Source organism: Myotis daubentonii, chromosome 3 (assembly GCF_963259705.1).
Source record: "Myotis daubentonii chromosome 3, mMyoDau2.1, whole genome shotgun sequence".
Taxonomy (NCBI): Eukaryota; Metazoa; Chordata; class Mammalia; order Chiroptera; family Vespertilionidae; genus Myotis; species Myotis daubentonii.
This window is the reverse complement of record NC_081842.1, coordinates 6858074-6879452: the sequence shown is the minus strand read 5'-3', so window position 1 is coordinate 6879452 and position 21379 is coordinate 6858074. Positions and strand designations below refer to the sequence as shown.

The 21379-nt window shown below is 55.3% G+C and overlaps 1 protein-coding gene across 3 annotated transcripts in view; it reads left to right on the top strand.

Annotated features, from left to right (window-relative positions):
- Positions 1–19164, top strand: part of C2CD2 (C2 calcium dependent domain containing 2) — a 50192-nt gene extending 31028 nt beyond the window's left edge. For 2 of the 3 annotated variants that reach the window (XM_059686510.1, XM_059686513.1), the window contains 7 exons: positions 926–990; positions 2582–2706; positions 3132–3306; positions 4034–4162; positions 7761–7888; positions 10222–10540; positions 15508–19164. In XM_059686510.1, coding sequence (XP_059542493.1) covers positions 926–990; positions 2582–2706; positions 3132–3306; positions 4034–4162; positions 7761–7888; positions 10222–10540; positions 15508–15728 — 1162 coding nt within the window. In that variant the 3' untranslated portion in view covers positions 15729–19164. The remainder of the gene's footprint in view (positions 1–925; positions 991–2581; positions 2707–3131; positions 3307–4033; positions 4163–7760; positions 7889–10221; positions 10541–15507) is intronic. The other variant, XM_059686512.1, reaches the window with a different exon arrangement.
- The last annotated feature ends 2215 nt before the right edge of the window (positions 19165–21379 follow it).

Sequence of the window (21379 nt, the reverse complement as noted above, 5' to 3'; positions counted from 1 at the left end):
ATGACTCCCTTTTGGAAAAGTGGGCAGAGTTTTCAAACTAGAAAAGCAAAGGCGAGAACTATAGACTGAAAAGACGTTCTGCCTCAGCCATAGTGAGAGTGATGAGAAGAGATTGTTTCCCGCCTGCCAGGTGGCTAAGTACTGAGAGCGAGGGTGGCCAGTGGAGTGAAATTGGAATCGCCATTCTGGAGGCCAGCAGTTTGTAAAAACTAAAGAAAAGCTCTTCTATGCACGTACCTCTTGGCTGGCAGTTAACAGTTTTTCTAAGTCATGCTGAGATGCGTGTCTGAAGGTGATTGGCCAACCGGGTTATAATTATGAGATATTAAAGCAACCACCTCATTACTAAATGTTGGTTATTAAGGAATTAGCTAAGTAAAATCTCATAAGGCCTAACAGTGGAACAGACACCCATTAAACATGTTGTTGCTCTGTAGTTACTGACGTGGAAAGGTGTCTATGGTATCCTCAGTGGAAAAAAAAAACAAAACAGGTTACAAAGAAGCAGTGAGGTATATGATGTTCTGTATTTTGTGTTTAGACAATTACATCGCTACCCTTCGGGTATGGTCACTCATGGCCACGTGGGGCTCTTTAAATTTCAGGTAATTAAAATTAAATCCAGTTCCTCAGTGTGCACTGGCCACATTTCAAGTTTTCCAAAGCCATATGTGGCCACCATATTTGCAAGCACCTGTATGAAATGGTATGTCCGTCATCATCAGAGTGCTGGATGATTCTAGGAGTCTAGGCACCAAGTATGAAGAGCAGCCATTTCTGGGTAGTGAGGTTGCAGATAATCTTTATATTCTTGGTTATGTGTCTTGCAGTTTTTAAAATATTGATGATGACTAGTCCTTCCTATAGTCAGGAAAAAAGTACTATTTCAAAAATAAGGACTCACAGCTTTTTTTTCTCTGCACAGTGAGTTGAACGCCAAGTCGAAGGAGTTGCACCTGCAGATTTCGGAGGATGGGCAATCCTCAGAAGGTGGGTGGCGAGCAGGTGGACGGAGGCCCTGCCCTCTGGAAGGGTCATCCAGTGCCCTGACCAGGGCTGTGGGAAGCTGGGGAGGGCGGGAGACCCAGAGGAGGCCTGCCCCTCCCCATACCATCTGGGTCTCCCCAGGGAACGTTTGGTTGAAAGTCCATTCAGTTATTAATAAGGTACATTTTGGGAAAGAGTATATTCAAATAGTTTTTTTGGTTTGTTTGTTTTTTGTTTAACAAATATCCTAAGTCTTTTATTTAACAATTCTTGGTTTAGAGAAGCAGTCCTCAACCCTCTTAGCCTCAACAGACCTTAAAAAATTTTTTGTAAATTATGATGAAATACATGTTGCAGAATTTATCATCTTAATCATGTTTTAGTGCACAGCTCAGTTGTGCAACCATCACCACCATCCATCTCAGAACTCTTTCATCTTGCAAAACTGAAACTCAGTCCCCATTGAACACTGACTCCCCTCCCCCTCCCCAGCCCCTGGCATCGCCATCCTGTCTGTCTCTATGGATTTCCACTGGCTTTTCCTTGGAGAATGAGCCGTAGCAGCTCAAATTGAACACATGCTTTAGATGCAGGAAAGCAACAATTAGAGGTAAAAAAAACAGCACCCATATCACCAAAGTGAATGTGGGCCTGTTATAGTTCAGTAGTGTCAATATTGATTAGATTTTTAAAAATCCCCATAAACATACCAAAATCGGGAGGGGGGAGGGGCTTACCTGTCTTAACCAGCTGAGCATCCAAGCCCTTTGCTTATCTGCTGACATGACCAAGACCCAGGGAAAGCCGTCCTGCCCGTGAGCAGGAACTCAGGCGGCTGCTTGACCTGCAGTCCTGAGATGACGGGGCTGCCCCGGGGTCAGAGCTGACCTTCCCAGAGCCGGGGGCGCCCACTCGGGGCCACTGTTTATCCGGGGACCCCACTCCTCTTGGCTCCATTGGAATTCCATCCCAGTGCAGCCGGATGGGGGACTGAAATTTCAAGCTCAAAACAAACACACACAAAAACACAACAAAGAACAACCATAGAGCCTTGACTCAGACTCACATATGTCCACTTTGCCCCGTTTCCTTTAGTATTTGTGCCCACACTTGGTCACTCTTGCTTGTGCGCGTGCTCTCTCTCTAACGCGCACGCACACACACGCACACACACTTGAGGGTAAATGTGGGGACCATCTGAGGGCAGTTCTCTGCATCATGGTCCCTTCACCCCTCAGTTCCTTAGGGCGTGTTACACATAGGGCTGTTCTCACACGGCCCTGGGACAGTTACCCGTTTCCTGAATGGACGGTGAACAGTTCTTGAATCCACCGCCGGGTTCTCATTCTTACCAGTTGACCCGCAGCTCGTCTTCCCGGCGGCTGTTTCCCACCGCAGCGCAGGTGCGGACGCTGCCGGAAGCGTCACATCCCTTAGCCTCCCCTGTCCTTTCTGGACCCTGACATTTGTCACATGTTTTCAAGCGAGCAGGGTGGTGATCAGGAGCCGGCCTGCTTGTAGCAGCTCACCCCGGCCGTGTGGCTGTTCTGGAAACATCCGCAGCGCTAGCTCAGTGCCGTGTCCTGTCTTCTAGCTCTGCTGGCGACGACGACCATCCCTTTAGATCTGTTCAAGAAGCAGCCTTCCGGGCCCCAGAGCTTTCTGCTGACCCGCGGGCCCTCGGGGGACGGCGCGGCCCTGGGCTCGGTCACCGCGGAGGTACGTGGCCAGGTTCCCACTTCGGATGAGGAGCCCCTTTGTTTTTGTCCGTCAGAGCCTGGCCCTGGCTTGACCCTGAAACGAAGCTCATCGAGAAGTCTCTGGGCTTGACCGGGAGCCTTCCTGCCCCTGAGCTGGCCGAGTGGTCCGCTCTGTGAAATACCCCCGAGGCCTTTTCACGAGGGCCTGACCCGGAACGGGCTGTCGGATTGTCTGTCCCTCAGCCTCTGTCCCCATCGTGGGTGCGGCCTGGCTGGGTGGGAGCATGGGACTCACCGGCTGTCAGTCCCCGGGCACCTGCGTTCATTCTAATACTAACGTCACTCATCCTGACACGAACTGAGCGACCGGGTGCAGAGGAGGTCAGTGGGCCATGCGGTGGTCCCGGCACTGACCGCACGACCCACCAGCGGCCTTCTCCGCAGTTCTGTTACGTGGAACCCGCAGAGGCGAAATCTTGGCACACCCCTCCGCCCGTTCCTGCGGCCAAGATAGAGAAAGACCGCACGGTGATGCCCTGCGGGACTGTGGTCACCACCGTCACCGCCGTGAAAACCAAGCCTCGCTTCGACGCCGGGAGGGCGTCCCCGCTGAGCTCGGGTGAGAGGGTGGAACGGTCTCTCTGAGTCCAGGAGGGCAGTGCCCGGCCCCGTGTGGTTATTAAGAAAATCCGTGGCACAGGGATCGTGGCGACGGGCAAGACTTCTGTGTAGCTTTTTCTTTCTTTTTTTTCTTAGAAAATTATCTTCCTACTTTGTCAAATGAATGACAACCTTGTAGTCTATTCCAAAGCTAAGATTGAGACTCTGGATGAAAGAGCCAGTTAACGTAATAACTCCGTTACGGTCACGGGGGCACCACGCTCTCTGGAACGCTGGGTGCACGTGGTCAGTGTGCAGTTTCTTACGTTAAGGTTGTGGGTTAGAAGGCTTGATGGGCAGTCGTTTCAGATGCAGCGGAATTCCGCACCTGTCCCCACAGCCACGGCCTGGGAGACACTTGTATGATTATTATTTATTTTAATTTACACGGTGTTTCTGCTTATACTGAGGCACCATCTTCCCAGCGCAGACTGCTTTGCATTCTGTTCTCGAATGAAAAACAGAACGTGAAACTCTCCCTCAGTGAAAGCATTTCTGAAATTTTATTTAAACCTGAGCTTCCAGCACCCGTTTTTGGTAACCCCACCCCCCAAAAAAGAAAAGAATAAGAGATCGTTAAGCAGTCTTGAGGTTTGGCCGTGCCTTCGCCAACGACATGAGAACGAGTTGACGTGAGGTGTGATCTCACGTCCCGGTAATGGGTGCAGGAGCCGTGTGGTCACCAGCGTTCGTCCCTGCAGAGTCTCCGCTGCGGACACCCGTCAAGGTGCGGGTGATCGAGAAGGACATCTCCGTCCAAGCCGTCTCCTGCCACAGCCCTCCCGTCAGCAAAACCCTGTCTTCTTCAGACACAGGTAACACCGGTGGCCTCCCTCACCCCTCTGGCTCCTCCCTCTGCCCCTCTGGCTCCTCCCTCTGCCCCTCTGGGCTCCTCCCTCAGTCCCTCTGGCTCCTCCCTCAGCCCCTCTGGGCTCCTCCCTCAGACCCTCTGGCTCCTCCCTCTGCCCCTCTGGGCTCCTCCCTCTGCCCCTCTGGCTCCTCCCTCTGCTCCTCGGGCTCCTCCCTCTGCCCCTCTGGGCTCCTCCCTCTGCTCCTCGGGCTCCTCCCTCTGCCCCTCTGGACTCCTCCCTCTGCCCCTCTGGGCTCCTCCCTCTGCCCCTCTGGCTCCTCCCTCTGCCCCCTCCCTCTGCCCCCTCCCTCTGCCCCTCTGGGCTCCTCCCTCTGCCCCTCTGGCTCCTCCCTCTGCCCCTCTGGCTCCTCCCTCAGCCCCTCTGGCTCCTCCCTCAGCCCCTCTGGCTCCTCCCTCTGCCCCTCTGGCTCCTCCCTCTGCCCCTCTGAGCTCCTCCCTCTGCCCCTCTGGCTCCTCCCTCTGCTTCTCTGGCTCCTCCTTCTGCCCTTCTGGCTCCTCCCTCTGCCCCTCTTAGCTCCTCCCTCTGCCCCTCTTAGCTCCTCCCTCTGCCCCTCTGGCTCCTCCCTCTGCCCCTCTGGCTCCTCCCTCTGCTCCTCTGGCTCCTCCCTCTGCTTCTCTGGCTCCTCCTTCTGCCCTTCTGGCTCCTCCCTCTGCCCCTCTTGGCTCCTCCCTCTGCTTCTCTGGCTCCTCCCTCTGCTTCTCTGGCTCCTCCTTCTGCCCTTCTGGCTCCTCCCTCTGCCCCTCTTAGCTCCTCCCTCTGCCCCTCTTAGCTCCTCCCTCTGCCCCTCTGGCTCCTCCCTCTGCCCCTCTGGACTCCTCCCTCTGCCCCTCGGGCTCCTCCCTCAGCCCCTCTGGCTCCTCCCTCTGCCCCTCTGAGCTCCTCCCTCTGCCCCTCTGGCTCCTCCCTCTGCCCCTCTGGCTCCTCCCTCTGCTCCTCTGGCTCCTCCCTCTGCTTCTCTGGCTCCTCCTTCTGCCCTTCTGGCTCCTCCCTCTGCCCCTCTTGGCTCCTCCCTCTGCTTCTCTGGCTCCTCCCTCTGCTCCTCTGGCTCCTCCCTCTGCTTCTCTGGCTCCTCCTTCTGCCCTTCTGGCTCCTCCCTCTGCCCCTCTTAGCTCTTCCCTCTGCCCCTCGGGCTCCTCCCTCTGCCCCTCTGGACTCCTCCCTCTGCCCCTCGGGCTCCTCCCTCTGCCCCTCTGGGCTCCTCCCTCTGCCCCTCTGGCTCCTCCCTCTGCCCCCTCCCTCTGCCCCTCTGGGCTCCTCCCTCTGCCCCTCTGGCTCCTCCCTCTGCCCCTCTGGCTCCTCCCTCAGCCCCTCTGGCTCCTCCCTCTGCCCCTCTGGCTCCTCCCTCTGCTTCTCTGGCTCCTCCTTCTGCCCTTCTGGCTCCTCCCTCTGCCCCTCTTAGCTCCTCCCTCTGCCCCTCTTAGCTCCTCCCTCTGCCCCTCTGGCTCCTCCCTCTGCCCCTCTGGCTCCTCCCTCAGCCCCTCTGGCTCCTCCCTCTGCCCCTCTGAGCTCCTCCCTCTGCCCCTCTGGCTCCTCCCTCTGCCCCTCTGGCTCCTCCTTCTGCCCTTCTGGCTCCTCCCTCTGCCCCTCTTAGCTCCTCCCTCTGCTCCTCTTAGCTCCTCCCTCTGCCCCTCTGAGCTCCTCCCTCTGCCCCTCTGGCTCCTCCCTCAGCCCCTCTGGCTCCTCCCTCTGCCCCTCTGAGCTCCTCCCTCTGCCCCTCTGGCTCCTCCCTCTGCCCCTCTGAGCTCCTCCCTCAGCCTTGCCCCTGATGAGGGGAGCATTCGTTTGGGGAGCTTGGGGAAGTTCCTTTGAGTAATAAGTTAAGAACTGGAAAAAGAGGGAAATCAAAGACCAGGAAGGGTGAGCACCCTGCTGTAGTTAAGGAGACGCTGTAACAAAATGAGTGTAGAACCCAGCTCCGGCCTCACTTTATAAAATTCCTGAACATTCTTTTTTCTCTGGTTCGACATACGAGCTATGTGACTGTCGTTAAGTCAGTAGGACTCACGACGTAACAGTAAAGCCAGCTTCGGTTTGGCCTCCAGCTGTCCCGCGAACCTGTTGGGCAGGAGTCACCTTCCCCCAGAAGCCTGGCTGCCAGTTTCCCATTTTTGGGGCCACTTTCATGATGACCTTGAAGAGGCGTGTGACTGTCTCTAAATCACAGCACCACCTAAATGTGGAGTTCAACGTACGCCGTGGCTCGTGGGGCCTGCGGGCGGAGGAGGGGCAGTGGGCAGCTGTCTTCGGGCTCCGCTCCCCATTCCTGAGTCTGTTTCTGATCTTGCCAAGCTCAGGGGTGGGGCAAGGAGGAGCAGGTGGGCTTGGGGGCGGGGTGGGTCTCCCTGGACGGGTGCTGTCTTCGGAGGTTCTGTACCCTCTCAGCCGGGGCGCGTCGAAAACGGTCTCCGTCCCTGTGGGAGTTTTCGTGATTCCCGGGTCGCAGCCCTGAGGGTCCCCCAGCCCCGCTCCCGTCCTGTCCCTTGGAGTCACTGGGAGTCACGGCACCGCTCTCTCCTGAAGCCCCTCCCCAGCCCCTTCTCCTGGCCCTCCTGGCCCCTCACATGGGGCATGGCCAGGCAGTTCTGCTGTCTTCGTCCTGTCACCACAGCCTTTGAAATGGAGCACCTGTCGCCTGCAGGCCACGGCCGAAGCTGAGATGAGAAAACGTGCTTTTACATCAGGAACGGGAACCTTCCTTCTGCCAAGGGCCATTGGATGTTTGTAATGTCATTCGTGTAATTAACTCAGCCCTCCTGCCTTGGAGGGCCAGACTGAGTGATTTTGCAGACGGCCCTCGGGCCCAAAAGTCCCCACCCCTGTTTCACATCCTGCTCCTGTGACATTTTGTCATTTTAATCTTCCTTTCGCAGAACAGGGGCTGGGCATCCCGCTCCGCCGCTGACCTGGCTGCTGGCAATTTCCCCGCTTCTCAATCGAGGGTTTAGTACCCACTCCAGGGCCTGGGGGACAGTTGAATGAAATACCGTGCCCAGAGCCCGTGCCGGCGCCTGGCGTCTGGAGTGTCCCCAGAGGCTGCCCGTGTGTGGCACTGACCGTGGGAAGGGGCTGCTAGTATGCCTGGCCCCTCAGCCTGACACTAGCCTGTGGTCGCCAGTCTCACCAGAGACGGGGAGTGACCGCACTGCCCCTCAAAGGTCCAGGCCCCCAAAAGGTTAGAGGTCTTTTCAGTGGTTCTCAACCTTCTGGCCCTTTCAATACAGTTCCTCATGCTGTGACCCAACCATAAAATTATTTTCGTTGCTACTTCATAACTGTGATGTTGCTGCTGTTATGAATCGTCATGTAAATGTCTGATAGGCAGGATGGTCTTAGGCGACCCCTGTGAGAGGGTCGTTCGACGGCCAGAGGGGTCGTGACCACAGGTTGAGAACCGCTGGTCTACCTGCTCTCATGTCTTCCATCACCTCGATCGCGGAGCAGCTCACACACAAGTGCACCCGTGGGCGCTTCAGTGAGTGTCACTCAGAGTCAGGGGCCTCTGAGGGGCCACAGAGGCGTCACCGCTGCCCTCCCCCCGCAGAACTGCTGGTGTTGAACGGCTCGGATCCCGTGGCCGAGGTCGCCATCCGGCAGCTCAGCGAGTCTTCGAAGCTGAAGCTGAAGTCGCCGCGGAAGAGGAGCACGATCATCATATCGGGGATCTCCAAGGTGCGCCCGCGGGGCTGGCGTTGTCCTGGCGTTGGCCGCTGTCCCTCCCTCGCGGGAGCTGGCCGAGCTCCTGATCCATGTTTACAAATGTCCGTGTTTCCAAATGTCAGGCTAGGCCCCTCGCCCTGCACGGGGGCGGCTCTGGCATGTCATTCTCGCCGCTCGCCCTGTTGATGAAGGAAACCTGGCCTTTTCCGACCGGGGCGCTGTGGCCGGTGAGAGGTCGGTGAATCATTTAAAGAAAAGTTATTGAAAGAGAAAGGCCGGCGTGAGGTCAGGCTCCCCCTGGGGACGGCACCTCCACCCGTACCCCCGCTGGGTTATGGGGAGCTCTCACTTTCCACGTTACACATTTCCAAACCACGCCAACGTTTCGCAATGAGTGTTGCGCCTTTTGCGCTCAGAGGCGTGGAGCTTGTTTTTAAACATGTTCCGATCCCCTTCTTTCTGTTGCCCTGTGACAACATGTCCCGAGCAGATGGTGGGCGCCAGGCAGGCCAGGCTGCTGGAGAGGCCAGCACCCCCCCGCCGCCCCCCACCCCCGGCAAGGGGCCATGTGGCGGTCCTGACGCTTTTCTGACATTTCAGAATGGACAAGGGGAATGTGAGCAATGGAGGAGGGACTGCTGGGAGATGCGATGGTGGGAGGGACCAGGGAGGAGGAATTGTTGAACCCTGAGGGCAAGGTGATTCTTTGAGGGCACCCGAGGGTGGGACAGGAGGCCCTGCACTCTCAGCTACGAGGAGAAAGGCCAGAATGGGTCACGGGAGGTGCCAGAGGTGAGTCACCATTAAACTCAGGGCCTGGGTGGCCGGTGCCCAAGGCCCAGCAGGCACAGCTGGCTGGAGGCCTCAGCAGCATCACCCAAGAGCAGGTCAGGCCTCTCTGGTTTCCTGCGTGCACTTCCAGGAACAGCCAGCAGGCGGCGATGGCGTCTCTGGAAGCTCCCGGAACCCCGGGTGGTTTTGTTTTGTTGAAGTTAGGGGTACATGTGAGTGAAATAAGGATGAGACTTTGCTCATCTCCTCTAAGGCTTTATTTTAGATTATTAGGAACTCATGGATCTTTTTTTTTTTTAAAATATATTTCTTTATTGATTTCAGAGAGAAAGGGAGAAGGAGAGAGAGATAGAAACATCAGTGATGAGAGAGAATCATTGATCGGCTGCCTCCTGCACAATCCCCACTGGGGATCAAGCCCACAACCCAGGCATGCGCCCTTGGCCGGAATCGAACCTGGGACCCTTCAGTCCACAGGCTGACGCTTTATCCACTGAGCCAAGCCGGCTAGGGCGGAACTCATGGATCTTAACATTTGACACAGTTATTATTTGCTCACATTGTCCGACCGCGAGCCAGTGGGCACTTCCGCACGCCAGCACTTGAACCAGAAAGTGCAGTTGGTCATTGTCACCGAGCAGACGCGCCTGTGCACCTGCTCCCCGATCAGAACCACAGACCAGCCCCACGGAGCCCCATGTCCCCCCATAGTCACTTCCCACCCTCGAAAGAGACGCGTTCCGGACTCCCAGCCCAGGTTAGTGTAGCACCTACACAGGCTTTACACACGTGTAATTATTAGGGTACACGGTGTATAGCAATTCGTTTCTACTTTCAGGAAACCTAAAAGTGCTATAGGAACAAAGATTCAAAGACGGACTGAATCTGGGGCTCCGGGGTCACCCTGTGACCTCCCCGAGACTCACAAGGACAAGCTCTCTCTTCCACCTCACCTCCGGGGTCCCACGGGCGTCCAGCCGGCCCGTCTGCTGGGGCAGGGATGTCACCTCCCCCCGACCCTTCCAAGTCCCCAACTCGGGCTGTGCCCCTTTGCAGTGACGAGTTTCGGCCCCCCAACTTGCAGCTGCCCATATATAGATATACACATATGTATATATACACACACACACACACACACATATACACACACACACATATACATACATATACATATACATACATATACATATATATATTTGTAATATTCGGTTCTTTTTCTATTTAATTTTTAAAAATTCTCACTTAGGACATGCTTAGAGAGAGGAAAAGAGAAAGAGAGAGAGAGAGAGACAGGCATCGGTCGGTTGCCTTGTGTGTGCTCCCTGACGGGGTTAAACCCACAACCCAGGTATGTGCCCTGACTGGGAATCGAACCAGCAACCTTCCGGAGCATGGGGACGACAGCCACTCTGGCCGGCACAGCCGCCATGCTACAGGAGCTGCCGCCGGGGGGTCGGGCCTCTGACCCTTTGAAATTAGTCAGGCTGTTTGGACTAATTTCCGCGTGTCCTTTAACCTTCCCTCGCACTGACTGTCTCTCTCTCCCCGGACAGACCTCTCTGTCTCAGGACAGTGACGCTGCCCTGATGCTGGACTATGCGGCCTCCATGGACAGCAACTGCCAGGAGGGCACCCCGTCCCAGCCGGAGGCGGCCTCGGCCCCTGCCCCGCCCGAGGAGGAGGAGGAGGCCGCCTCAGCCCAGGCCTCGCCGGCCCCGGAGCCCCAGGACTGCGAGCTGGCCTCCTGGGACTCGGAGAAGGAGTCGCAGGCCGAGGTGTGGGACGGCCACGCCCCGCTGGACCCCGAGGGGGATGAGCTGTCCGAGAGCTCCCTGAGTGTCTGGGAGCCGGGGGCCCCCAAAAAGCATAGAGGTACGTGACCCTGCACCCCTGCCACCGACCGCTGATGGCTTTGCTCCTGTGCTGTTTCCAAGCTTCTGGTTCTGCTTGTCTGCGTTCCTTCCCTTCCCTGCCAGCCACCCCACCCCGGGGCTGAAGGTCTGAACTCACCTGGGCAGGGGGTACAGGGCGGGGCCTCAGAGTCCCTCTGAATGATGGTGGGGTTCATGCTCGGAGGGACCCCTCCTCCGTCTGCCCCACCCCCCAGAATAGAAGGAAACCAGGCAGAGACAGGGCTCCCCTAAGTGTGGAGCTCAGCATCTCTGCTCATTGGTGCCTCTCAGACGCCCCTCCCACCAAAACCAAACCACACCCCCCACGGAACCTAACACCACCACCACCACCACCACCCCCCCCCCCCCCCAGAGAGAAGCTTCCCAGAAAGGGAAGATCAACTTAGTGCGTGTCCGGATGGTGATCACTTCATTAGTGCCCGCACCTCCCTTAGCTCTCAGCCAGGGCTCTAATGTGGGAATTTCTCCCGGTGCCGGTGCCGGCACTTCAGACGACAGGGACGGGAGGGGACTTGCAGAGGGAGTGGAGTCTGGGCCTGGGGCCAGTTCCAGATGCGACTTCAGGACGCGCTGAGGCTCAGCTTCCTCCTCGTAACCGGGGATGTGCCCGCCACTCTGCCCTCCTCCCTCCAAACCCTGCCCGCCAGGCAGGAGGGAGACCCGGTGAGGAGGACGCACGGGACCTGAGCCGAGCTGGCGTGGCGGGTGTGACTGTGTAAGTCCTCGGCCCCGAGTGTGTAGACGGCAGGAAATGCCAGGCGGGAGCCTGGTCGGCTGTCCGGCCTCGGCCTCTCTGTCCTGTGGCTCAGACAGGCGGGTGTGCCGGGGACATTAGCCGTGTCGGGGACAGTTTCCATTGTCACAGTGAGAGTGGGTGCTGCTGGCTCAGGGGTGCTCAGCAGCCTGCCGTGCTCAGGACAACCCCAGCCGCACCCGTGGCCCCGGGTCCGGGGTGGGAACCCACGATGGGGCATCTGTGTCCACCCTCACCACCTCCCTCCCATTCGCTTCATGCCTCTCCCGGGAGCCACCCTCTAGCCAGGCCACAGATGGGAGGGGCTGAAAGTTAGGAGAAGAGAGAAAGGAGGCAGTTCCTGGTGTCTAGACCCTGTGATGAAGGTCTGCGGGCCTCCATTCGCCCGCTGCCTGGTCTGGGTGCGTCATCCGTGGACCGAGTCTTGTGACTGGAGTGACCTGGGAAGCTGTGGTCTGTGCACTGACCTCTGGGCTGGGTTTTGGACGAGGCAGCATGGCTGCCGGCCCACAGGGCAGCACCCCTGCTCTGGCCTGGTCTTTGTCCAGGGCCCGGGCAGCCCCAGGAGCTCACCTGGCCCGAGGCAGGCAGGTGGGTGGCCCCTTCCCTCCCTTCATTTCCACCCTCAGAACGCAGACCTCCCACCCCGCTGCCTGGGTCACTCCGAAAGGCCAGCCTCGCTGACCCAGGTCCATTCCCGGACCCTGATCCTCCTTTCCCCTCCCCCCCCCCTTGGGTTGCCATCCCGCTGTGTGTGGCCTTCCTGCTCCTTTCCCGCCACCAGCCAGGTGGCTGACACCCTCCAAAAAGGCGCTTTTGGGGACCGAGGTTCCAGGCAGGTGTGGGGCCCCCGCTTCCAGCTCTTGCTCTGAGCGCCACCGAGGTTGGCATTCGGGGCGGCTGCGAGGATGTGGAGCCTGGGGCCCTGCAGACGGGCTTTCAAGGGACAGACAGGGCGAGGATTGAAAGCTGCTCTCGGTCCCAGTGCTCGAAGCGATTGGCACTCGGCTCCTCGGAGACGGTGTCAGGCCCTCGATGTTTCCCTGATACGGGGGCCACATCCTTGCTGTTTTCCACCAAAATGTTTTGAAATGGTGATATAGGGAGCGGGCCTGAAGCTTATTGTTTTGGCGTAAGAGCCCGTATCTTCTGGGGTAGCAAGGAGCTCTGTGCTAGGTCTCCGAGCCTGGCTGTGTGTGCAGAATCCTGGGGCCTGCTGTTTGCAAATGTGACGCTGCAGGCAATACAGGAAAGTTACTCCCCAAAGTCGGGCTTATGTTGAGCTCACCCCGTGTTGACGTGGTTGCACGGCAATGGGAATGTACTTCCCACGCCTGACCCGGGCCCTGGCAACGGCCGAGGTGGTCGAGTGTATGTTGCGTGTGTTTTACTGCAGGGAACACAAACGTGTGATAAGCAAACTCAGGCTTGCCGAGCGCCCTGCCCGGTGACTCGCGTGTGTGTGTCATGTCAGCGCCTCAGCACTCACCGTCTCTCATTCTCATTTTGCTCTCGCATGCTTGCTACCTCCTCTCCATCTCGTGCTCATTCCCTTTTACTAAGAGGATCGCTGTGCCAACCAGAATTAATTGCCTGCACAGTAAGTTGTCTTTGTCTTATATGTATTTTAAAACGTAGCCTTGCTATGGCTGTAACATAGCAGGGACCTATCCCCGTCCCTTCCTTTCCCCCTACCTTTCTAGTTATACTTCCCCGGGTGCTAGTTCACTTCCCTGCTCGATTAGTGTAGCGCCTTTGTCTCGGCCAATCTGGTGGGGGGGGGGGGGGCATGTCTCTGTTACCTGTTGGGCCCAAACAACCTCATGCACACAGACTGGCCCCTAACTTCCTCCAGGTCTAAGGAGCGGTCACTGACATCTGGGCAGTGTGGCTCAGTGGTTGAGCGTTGACCCAGGCACCAAGAGGTCATCAGTTCAATTCCTAGTCAGAACACATGCCCAGGTTGCGGCCTCCATCCCCAGCAGGGGGCGTGCAGGAGGCAGCCAATGGATGTTGGTGTATCTCTCTCTTCCTCTCTCTCTCTCTCAATAAAAAAAAACACACATGATTTTTTTTAAAAAGCAGCCACCGAGATACCCAGACCGTCCGTGGGTCAGCCGGAAGCCCATGCTGCTCTTTGGGCAGCAGACTGCGGTTTGTAAGGTTGCTTTGGCCAATTTTCCTTCCTATTAGGGTTTAAGACAAATTCTGCAATGAGCTATTCATGTCTGTTAAACTCTGTGGACACACAGGCATATATTTATTCAAGCTGTAACTTAGAAAAAAATGTTAAAATCCCTTCATATATTGTTTATTCTTCAGTCTTTAACTTTGCTAGAACCAGGGAAAGATTTTGTTCCCTTCTTCCTGTCCCCCTTTACAGTTTTGGTTATTTGCCTCAAATTTCACATAACGTGGCTCCCAGTTTTACCCTCGGGAGTCGTTAAGGTGGTGGGTGAGTCTTGCTTCTTGCCTGTTGGGTGGAGCAGGCAGCAGGGATAAGGGAGTTACGCTTGGAAAGCCCACCAGCCCAGCTCCTCTCCAGACTCTGGGCCCAGAATCAGGTGCCGTGTACCAGGCTATTAGGCATCATTGGTCAGGGTTCTCGGGGCACCAGAGCCAATAGGCTCCATACCAAGGAATGGGCTCAGTGACTCTGGGGGCTGACGGGTCGGAAATTGAAGGCGGGAGACGCAGTAGGAGCTGACGAGGGTCTGGAGGCAGAATTTCTTTTCTCCGGGAAACCTTGGGTTTTGCTCTTTAGGCATTTAGTGGATTGGGTGGAGCCCATCCACAGTACAGGGTCATCTTCAGTTCAGGCCACTGGGGTGTATGTGCCCCCCATGCCCACCACGTGCCTCCACAGCCACACCCAGGCCAGGTTTGATGGGATCCCCTGACACAGAAAACTGACCGCACAGGAGCGCGAGCCAAGGCAGCTCCATTTAGTAGTATTCCTCCCTGCTGAGGGGCTTGCTATGCTATGGCAACTAACCCCTTACCAGGATGTTGTTCTAAGAGAGTCCACATGAGGGTGCTATAGCGACTAAGCCTTCCCAGGGTGCTGTTCCAAGAGTGTCCACACAAGGGCACTATGGCAACTAATCCCTTACTAGGTTGCTGTTCCAAGATTGTCCACAAGATTGTGCTGTCATGACTAATCCCTTATTAGGCTGCTGTTCCCAGTGCGCCCACAAGAGGGCGCCATGGGGACCAATCCTTGCCAGGGTGCTGTTCCAAGAGAGTCCACATGAGGGCACTATGGCAACTAATCCCTTACCAGGGTGCTGTGCCCAGAGTGTCCACAAGAGAGCGCTATAGTGACTAAGCCTTCATGGGGTGCTGTTCCAAGAGTGTCCACACGAGGGCACTGTGGCAATAATCCCTTACTAGGGTGCTGTTCCCAGAGTATCCACAAGAGGGCACTAAGGTGATTAATGCCTTACTAGGGACGTAGTGGGTATTTTTGTGAGTCTTGGCTGTTGAAGAACTTGTCAGACCTGTCTATCAGGAAAAGAGTGAATTGCCAAATCATCCATAAAGCTCCCTCTGTGATCTGCAGGTCTGTCTTCTTTCAAAGTCACTAACACCTCCATGCGTGGTAATGAGCTTCACAGACTCGCTGGACAGGCTCCCTGACCTTGCTGGGCCTTGGTTAATGGGATGTTAAGCTAATCTGTGAAAGGGTAAGATTAGTGAGTTCTGTTGCCGTGTTAGCTTGCATTTGATCTTTAAGGAATCCTTGCTGTTGAAATTATTTGTGCTGCTGCTAATTTTTTTTCATTGCGTATTCCACTCCCTATTACATACAGATTGGTTGAACCATACCAAATCAGGGGGTAGGGGGCTGGGGAACCCCAGTGGCCAAGGCCAGGACAGGCTGCTGCCATCTGGTTAGAGTCAATGATAGAAATCCCTGCCCTGGCATGGATACCAGGTGATAGTCCAGCTCACTGCTTCTACTTTCATAATCCTCCTTTCAGTTCATCTTGTGTTTTGCACAAGCCAGACGCCAGCCGTTTTTCTCATGCAAACAGCGATGCTCCTGGAGTAATGAGCTGCTTATTAGAGTCATTCGCGTCTCCTCTTTTCTTTTTCAACTTGGCCCAGTCCCTCCAGGGTTCCTCTCGTCCACAGCCCCGCTGACCAGCCCCTGTGTTTTGCTCTTCCAGGAGGCATTTTAAGGAGAGGTGCAAAGCTCTTCTTCCGCCGGCGGCATCAGCAGAAGGACCCCAGCCTGAGCCAGTCCCACAACGACCTGGTGTTCCTCCAGCAGCCGGAGGGGGCGCGGAGGAAGGGGGCCACGCTCTCCAGGATCCTCAACAAGAAGCTGCTGTCCAAGCACAGAAGCAAGATGGCCATGAACGGCGCCCCCAGGGACCCCGGGGTGTAGGCCCGGGCGGGCGGCCTCCTTCGCGGCGAGGCTGGAGATGTGGACCCGCTAACGACCCGCCAGGACGGAGCGGGGTGCCAGCAGGCTGGTCTAGCTGGGGGTTTCCCGGCAGTGTCGGTTTTTGAAGGGGAAGAAAAATCTGAGATTTCCTCAGAGAGAACTGACCGAACCTGTTTACCACCCGATGCCAGAGGAGAGGGGGGACTCCGCCAGGCGGCTGAAGTTCAGTGTCGGAAGGAGATTTCCGTTATGAACGGGAGAACACACTGCAGTGGGCGTGGACGGGCCAGGCGGGGCCCAGTTTCACCCACGCTCCGCTCCAACGGGTACTGTTTGGGGTCCACGCCTGGACCACGTCACAAGGAGCAGACGACCCTCTGTGCCGTCACTGTGAACCATGCGTAGGTCACCTCTGCTGGCTGCTCAGGATAGAACAGTGCAGCGGGCCCCCGGGCCAGAGAGGTGGGGCACAGGCAGGTTTGGGTGAATAGAGAAGTTACGATAGGAATGGAAACACTAGGACAAATGTGGGAAGACATTCGCCTTTGCTATTAGCCATAGAACTTGAAAAATTATGCAAATACTAAATATATCCTATGCATATTATGCTGAACACTTTTCTAAGTGTACGTTGAGCCTATTTACAAGTGGGAGATATATAAATTCTTATATGGTTTTTACACTTTCTCTAGTGTCCGAAGCTCTAGCGGTGGACTTTCCCCCTGTCTGGCTCGCACGAAACGGGGGTACAGCGCGCCTCTCCAATGCACTTAGGAGCAGTAAGTGACAGCCGAGAGAACGTGGTACCCACGCACATACCTGGATTTTCTCTCGTCCGACGCTGGTTTGCCAAATATTGCCAGTAGCTGAAACAAAGGACTTTTCGGGCAAAAGAGGAAATTATTTTATGTCTCAGGTGTGAGTCTTAGGAAGGCAATTTAGTGAAACACAGGCCAGGCTTGCATTCTACTGTGAACAGTCTTGGCAGACTTTGGGGGGAAGGCGTGTTTTTATTTCCAGGATCAAACGATAAGCTTGCTATACGACTTCAATATCCTCCGTGACTTTCCAAGCACATCCCACGTCAGGAGCCACTTGGGTTCGGTCACAGTTGTCACGCTGCTCCACTCCTCAAAGTGCCACTTGCGGGAAACGGGCTCGTTAACAGGAGTCGTCGTCAGCGTGAAGGGTGCTGGCGGCTTAATCAGAGTCATCTCCCCCCAGGGAGCTGCAAAAGGCTGTTACGAAAACTCAGCCTCTGTCACGGATGTGAGTTTGGGGGGACTCCTTTGTACAGACACTTCTGTTAATCCTCAAACATCTATTTCAGGGGTAAGAGAGCTCTTGATGAGCTAAAACCTTTCTAAAACCAAAATTATAGAATCCTTTCCTTCCTTTATTTGGAGGGAGGAATTGGAAGACTGCATTAAGAACTTCACTTTAAAATGCATATTTAAAAATTCTTAGGTGTCCCAGCAATCAAGGGACTGTAAAGTGACTTTTTTTTTTTAACCATACTTTGTTTTTAAAGATGATATTCCAATTTTAATCATTGTAAAGTAGCACCTGTCATTATGAAATACATGAATTCCAAACCCATCCCCAGGGTCAGCAACCACTACAGGCCTTTTTGGGACCGAGGGTCACTTGAACGTTGTGTTTTGCTTGAAGGATTCCTGTCCTTTCTCATGGTAAGCGGGCATGGAACACGCACGAATTAATTCTAAGAGGACCGATGTGTGAGAAGATGACACTGGTCAGAAGCTCTTAGTACAGTTCCGTGTTTACGTTTGGAATTGAGATGGACTCAATCAGCTCCAGTGTGAAGGTATCAGAGTTTTAGACTGAGTTTTTCTCGCTCTCAAAAATCAAAACACAACCACAACGCTTTAGCCATTGCCGTTCCCAGATCGGCCCCAGGAGCACCCTGTCCACTGTTCACTGTCTTCGCCAAGGGCTCCGCTTCCTCAACTTCCTCGTGACTTGAAACCTCTCCGGGCGCCTGGGAAGGTGTCCGGCGGGCGGGCTCCCTCTCACCCTCGTGCGTGAAGCGAGTGAGTGGACACGGAAGAGAGCGCGTCGTCATGGAGGTCCACGTTTCTTCGTGTCTGCTGGGTACACGCGAGACCTCTGTCCTGAGTTTGATCCAGGAGCCCGTCCTCCAGGCGCACACACCGGTCGCCATCCTGGCCTTTCCTGACGTTTCAGAGAGGCGAATGTAGCGGGAACAGAAGGAGAGATGCCGTCAGGCGGCCCCGCGAGGCAGGGCTGTGTCTATACTGTGAATGCTTCCTTCCTGAGCTGTGTATCCAGGTTTGTTTCTTAAAGGTGTCGGGTATTTATGTTAAAGTCAATGTCACTAAGGTGTAATACCAATTACGATTACACACCGGATACAAAACACACTAATTTGTGAATCACCGATCCCCTTCCCCTTTCCACACGCTTTAGTGGCGTGAGGGCTCGAGTTTTGGTTTTGATGAAATTTTTTCAGAGTGATTCCTCATGAACACTCATCGGTGCGGTCCATCTGGACCCGGAGCACACGCTGGTTTTAACACGCTGGCTACGCTTCCGCGCTTTGCGTAAGGACCCCCCTGTGGTCCTTGTGGAGGAAGGAGATGGCATTAATGTGCTTTAATGTGGCATTAACGAAAGTATCCGTCTCGCTGTTCTGTTCAAAACCAGCTGTGAGGGAGGTTTAGACAGAGACTTCACTTAGATCCAGGCTCAAGTTGAAGTTCAAAGCCAGCCCCGGGTTCCTGGGGATGGCCGCCAGGCCAGGCGCAGCCAGCCAATCACAAATTAGAAGCCTGCCCAGATTGTGATGGTGCTTCTGGCCACATGGGGAGCAGAGCTGCAAATCTTGAGCAGGAGAGAAAGGTGAGTGTGCACTGCTGCCGCCCAGTGCGATGCTCCCTGAGTAATAGTCTCACGGCCCTGGGAACCTCACCGGACAAGCTGGTGGGCACTGGGGGTCAGGACGCTTACCTCTGCCAGGTGGCAAGCAGACCCCAATGCCACTGCCCAACCCACCCAGGCTGGGTACCAAAGCGAGGGGCACAGGGACCCGCCCGCCAAGACCTGCACAGCAAACTCGGGTCCCCTGGGTCCTTTCCCGTGTGAGGAGGCACCTGCCCAGCCCGCCAGCTTCCCACCGTCGGGAAAGTACCATTTATAACGCAGGCTTGTGCTTTTTGCTGCCCGATGTCACACTGAAGTTACATTTTAAAACAGGAGAAAACGAGGTTTTCTAGGGGAAGGGTTGGCTTGCCCTCTGGTTGATGAATTTACGAGACGATGATTGTATTCCTTGGTAGCACTTTAGAACCCGGTTCCAGGCCCACGCCAGCCGTGCAGTGGGTTCATCTGGAGAAGATGTGGCTGGGACATGGGTGCTCTTTAAAGAAATAAATGTGCACATGGAACACGGAAATCTGAGTTGTTTTTGCCGAGATCGTGAGCTCCCGCGTTTCTCTGAGCGGCCCAGCACCCGGCTTTGGTTGTGTCGGCGCCTCAGCCATGACCGTGACCGCACGCGACCGGCAGAGTCAGCTGGCGGGAGGAGGGAGGTGTCCTCCTCGCTGGGCTCCTGCCCCGGCAGCGGCGGCGAAGGCTAACCCACTTACTAGAAGGAAACATTTGCAGTGAACTCTCGGGTCATGGTGAATTGTGGGGGCCACGTGGCCTGGTCCCCCAGCAGCAAAACCTGGCGCGAAGTGGCTGTGGGACCCTTGGTGACCCCCCCAGACCTGAGGGGTGCTGTTCCCTTGGAGTGGAAGCTTTTACCCCTGCATTGACCCTCCTGTCAGCCCAGGCCCATGGGTGAGTGTGCAGCGGGGGTGAGAGCAGCGGACGCTGGGAGGGATGGGTCTGCACCACAGAATCCTCACCCATGTTCAAAACCATGAGTCTCTACCACCTTGTCTTGGAGAGAACAGGACTTGTGGCCTCATGTGGTCTTTCCTGAACTTTAAGTGTAGTGCTCCCCGTATGGGTGAGAATACTACAAAGTGAGATGCAATGCTTTGCACATAGTAGGATTTGAATTATCTGCTGATGACTTTATCTGTTATCTGGATGGGGAAAATTGGCCAGATGGAAAACAAACGCTAAAGAGGGTATAGAAAAGTGGCTTAGGGCCCAGGGGCGTGGCTCAGTGGTTGAGCATTGACCTACAAACCAGGAGGTCCCACTTCAATTCCTGGTCAGGCCACATGCCTGGTTGAGGGTTCGATCCCCAGGGGGGGATGTGGGGAGGCAGCCGAACAATGATTCTCATCATTGATGTTTCTATCTGCTGCTCTCTCTCCCTCTCCCTTCGTCTCTGAAATTAATAAAAAAAAATTTTTTTTAAAAAGTGGCTTAGGATAGCCCTGGCCTCTCCCGCCACCACCACTGCACTCACCAGCCATGAGCCCGGCTTCATGTGGGAGCACCCTGACCACCAGGTGGCAGGTCCTGCATTGAGCATCTGCCCCCTGGTGGTCAGTGTGCATGATAGCGACCAGTCGTTCTGCACGTTCCACCATAAAGGTTGCTTAGGCTTTTATTATATAGACTGGAGGCCCGGTGCACAAAAATTTGTGCACTCAGGGGGTCCCTCAGCCCAGCCTGTACCCTCTCGTAGTCTGGGACCCCTCGGGGGATGTCCACCTGCTGGCTTAGACCCGCTCCTCGGGGTATCGGGCCTAAGCTGGCAGTCAGACATCCCTCTGACATCCTGGGAGCCCTCGGGGGATGTCCACTTGCCAGTGGGGAGCAGGCCTAAGCTGCAGTCGGACATCCTTGGCGCTGCTGAGGAGGCGGGAGAGGCTCCCACCACCATCGCTGTGCTGGCACCCGTCAGCCTGGCTAGTGGCTGAGCAGAGCTCCCCCTGTGGGAGCACACTGACCACCAGGGGGCAGCTCCTGCATTGTGCATCTGCCCCCTGGTGGTCAGTGTGTGTCATAGTGACCAGTCATTCCCAGTCATTCTGCTGTTAGGGTCAATTTGCATATTACCCTTTTATTATATAGGATTAGCAAAGAGCCAGAGCGGATGGGACGTGTCAGTGGGAAAGTACATGTCTAAGGCAGGCCAGTGTCAGGGCTGGGGTATCATCCCCATCTGGGGCCACACGGTGGAGTGGTTACACCTTAATGCCAGCTGCTGGGGAAGAATACCGTGTTCTTAGGAAAACCCACTGATAATAACGGAAACTTATTTATGTTTATTTAAATCCCCCCAACTTATTTTTTAAAATTTCAAACCTACAGAATAACCTATGTACTCATTACCTAGGTTCCCAATTCTGTCACATTTTGAGATAATCATCTTTCACCCACAATGCTTCAGAATGCACTTTCTAACAGGCCATCCCCGCATCAGACACTCAACACAATGTTCATGCTTGGCAGTTTTTTCATTGATGCGATGCTGTGAGCCAGTACCAAGTCCATATTCAAATTTCCCCGATAACAACCTTTACAGGAGCTTTTCTTGTTTTCTGCCTGGGGTTCAGAGTTTGCATTCGTTGTAATCAACAAAAATTTGACACTTTAAGCAACAAAATTTTTAACTCAAAAACTTTGGATGTGAGTCTGTCTTAAAAGACCCTATTTCCAGCCTTCACAGAAGGAGAATCCTGAACACAGAGGATCCTTTGGAA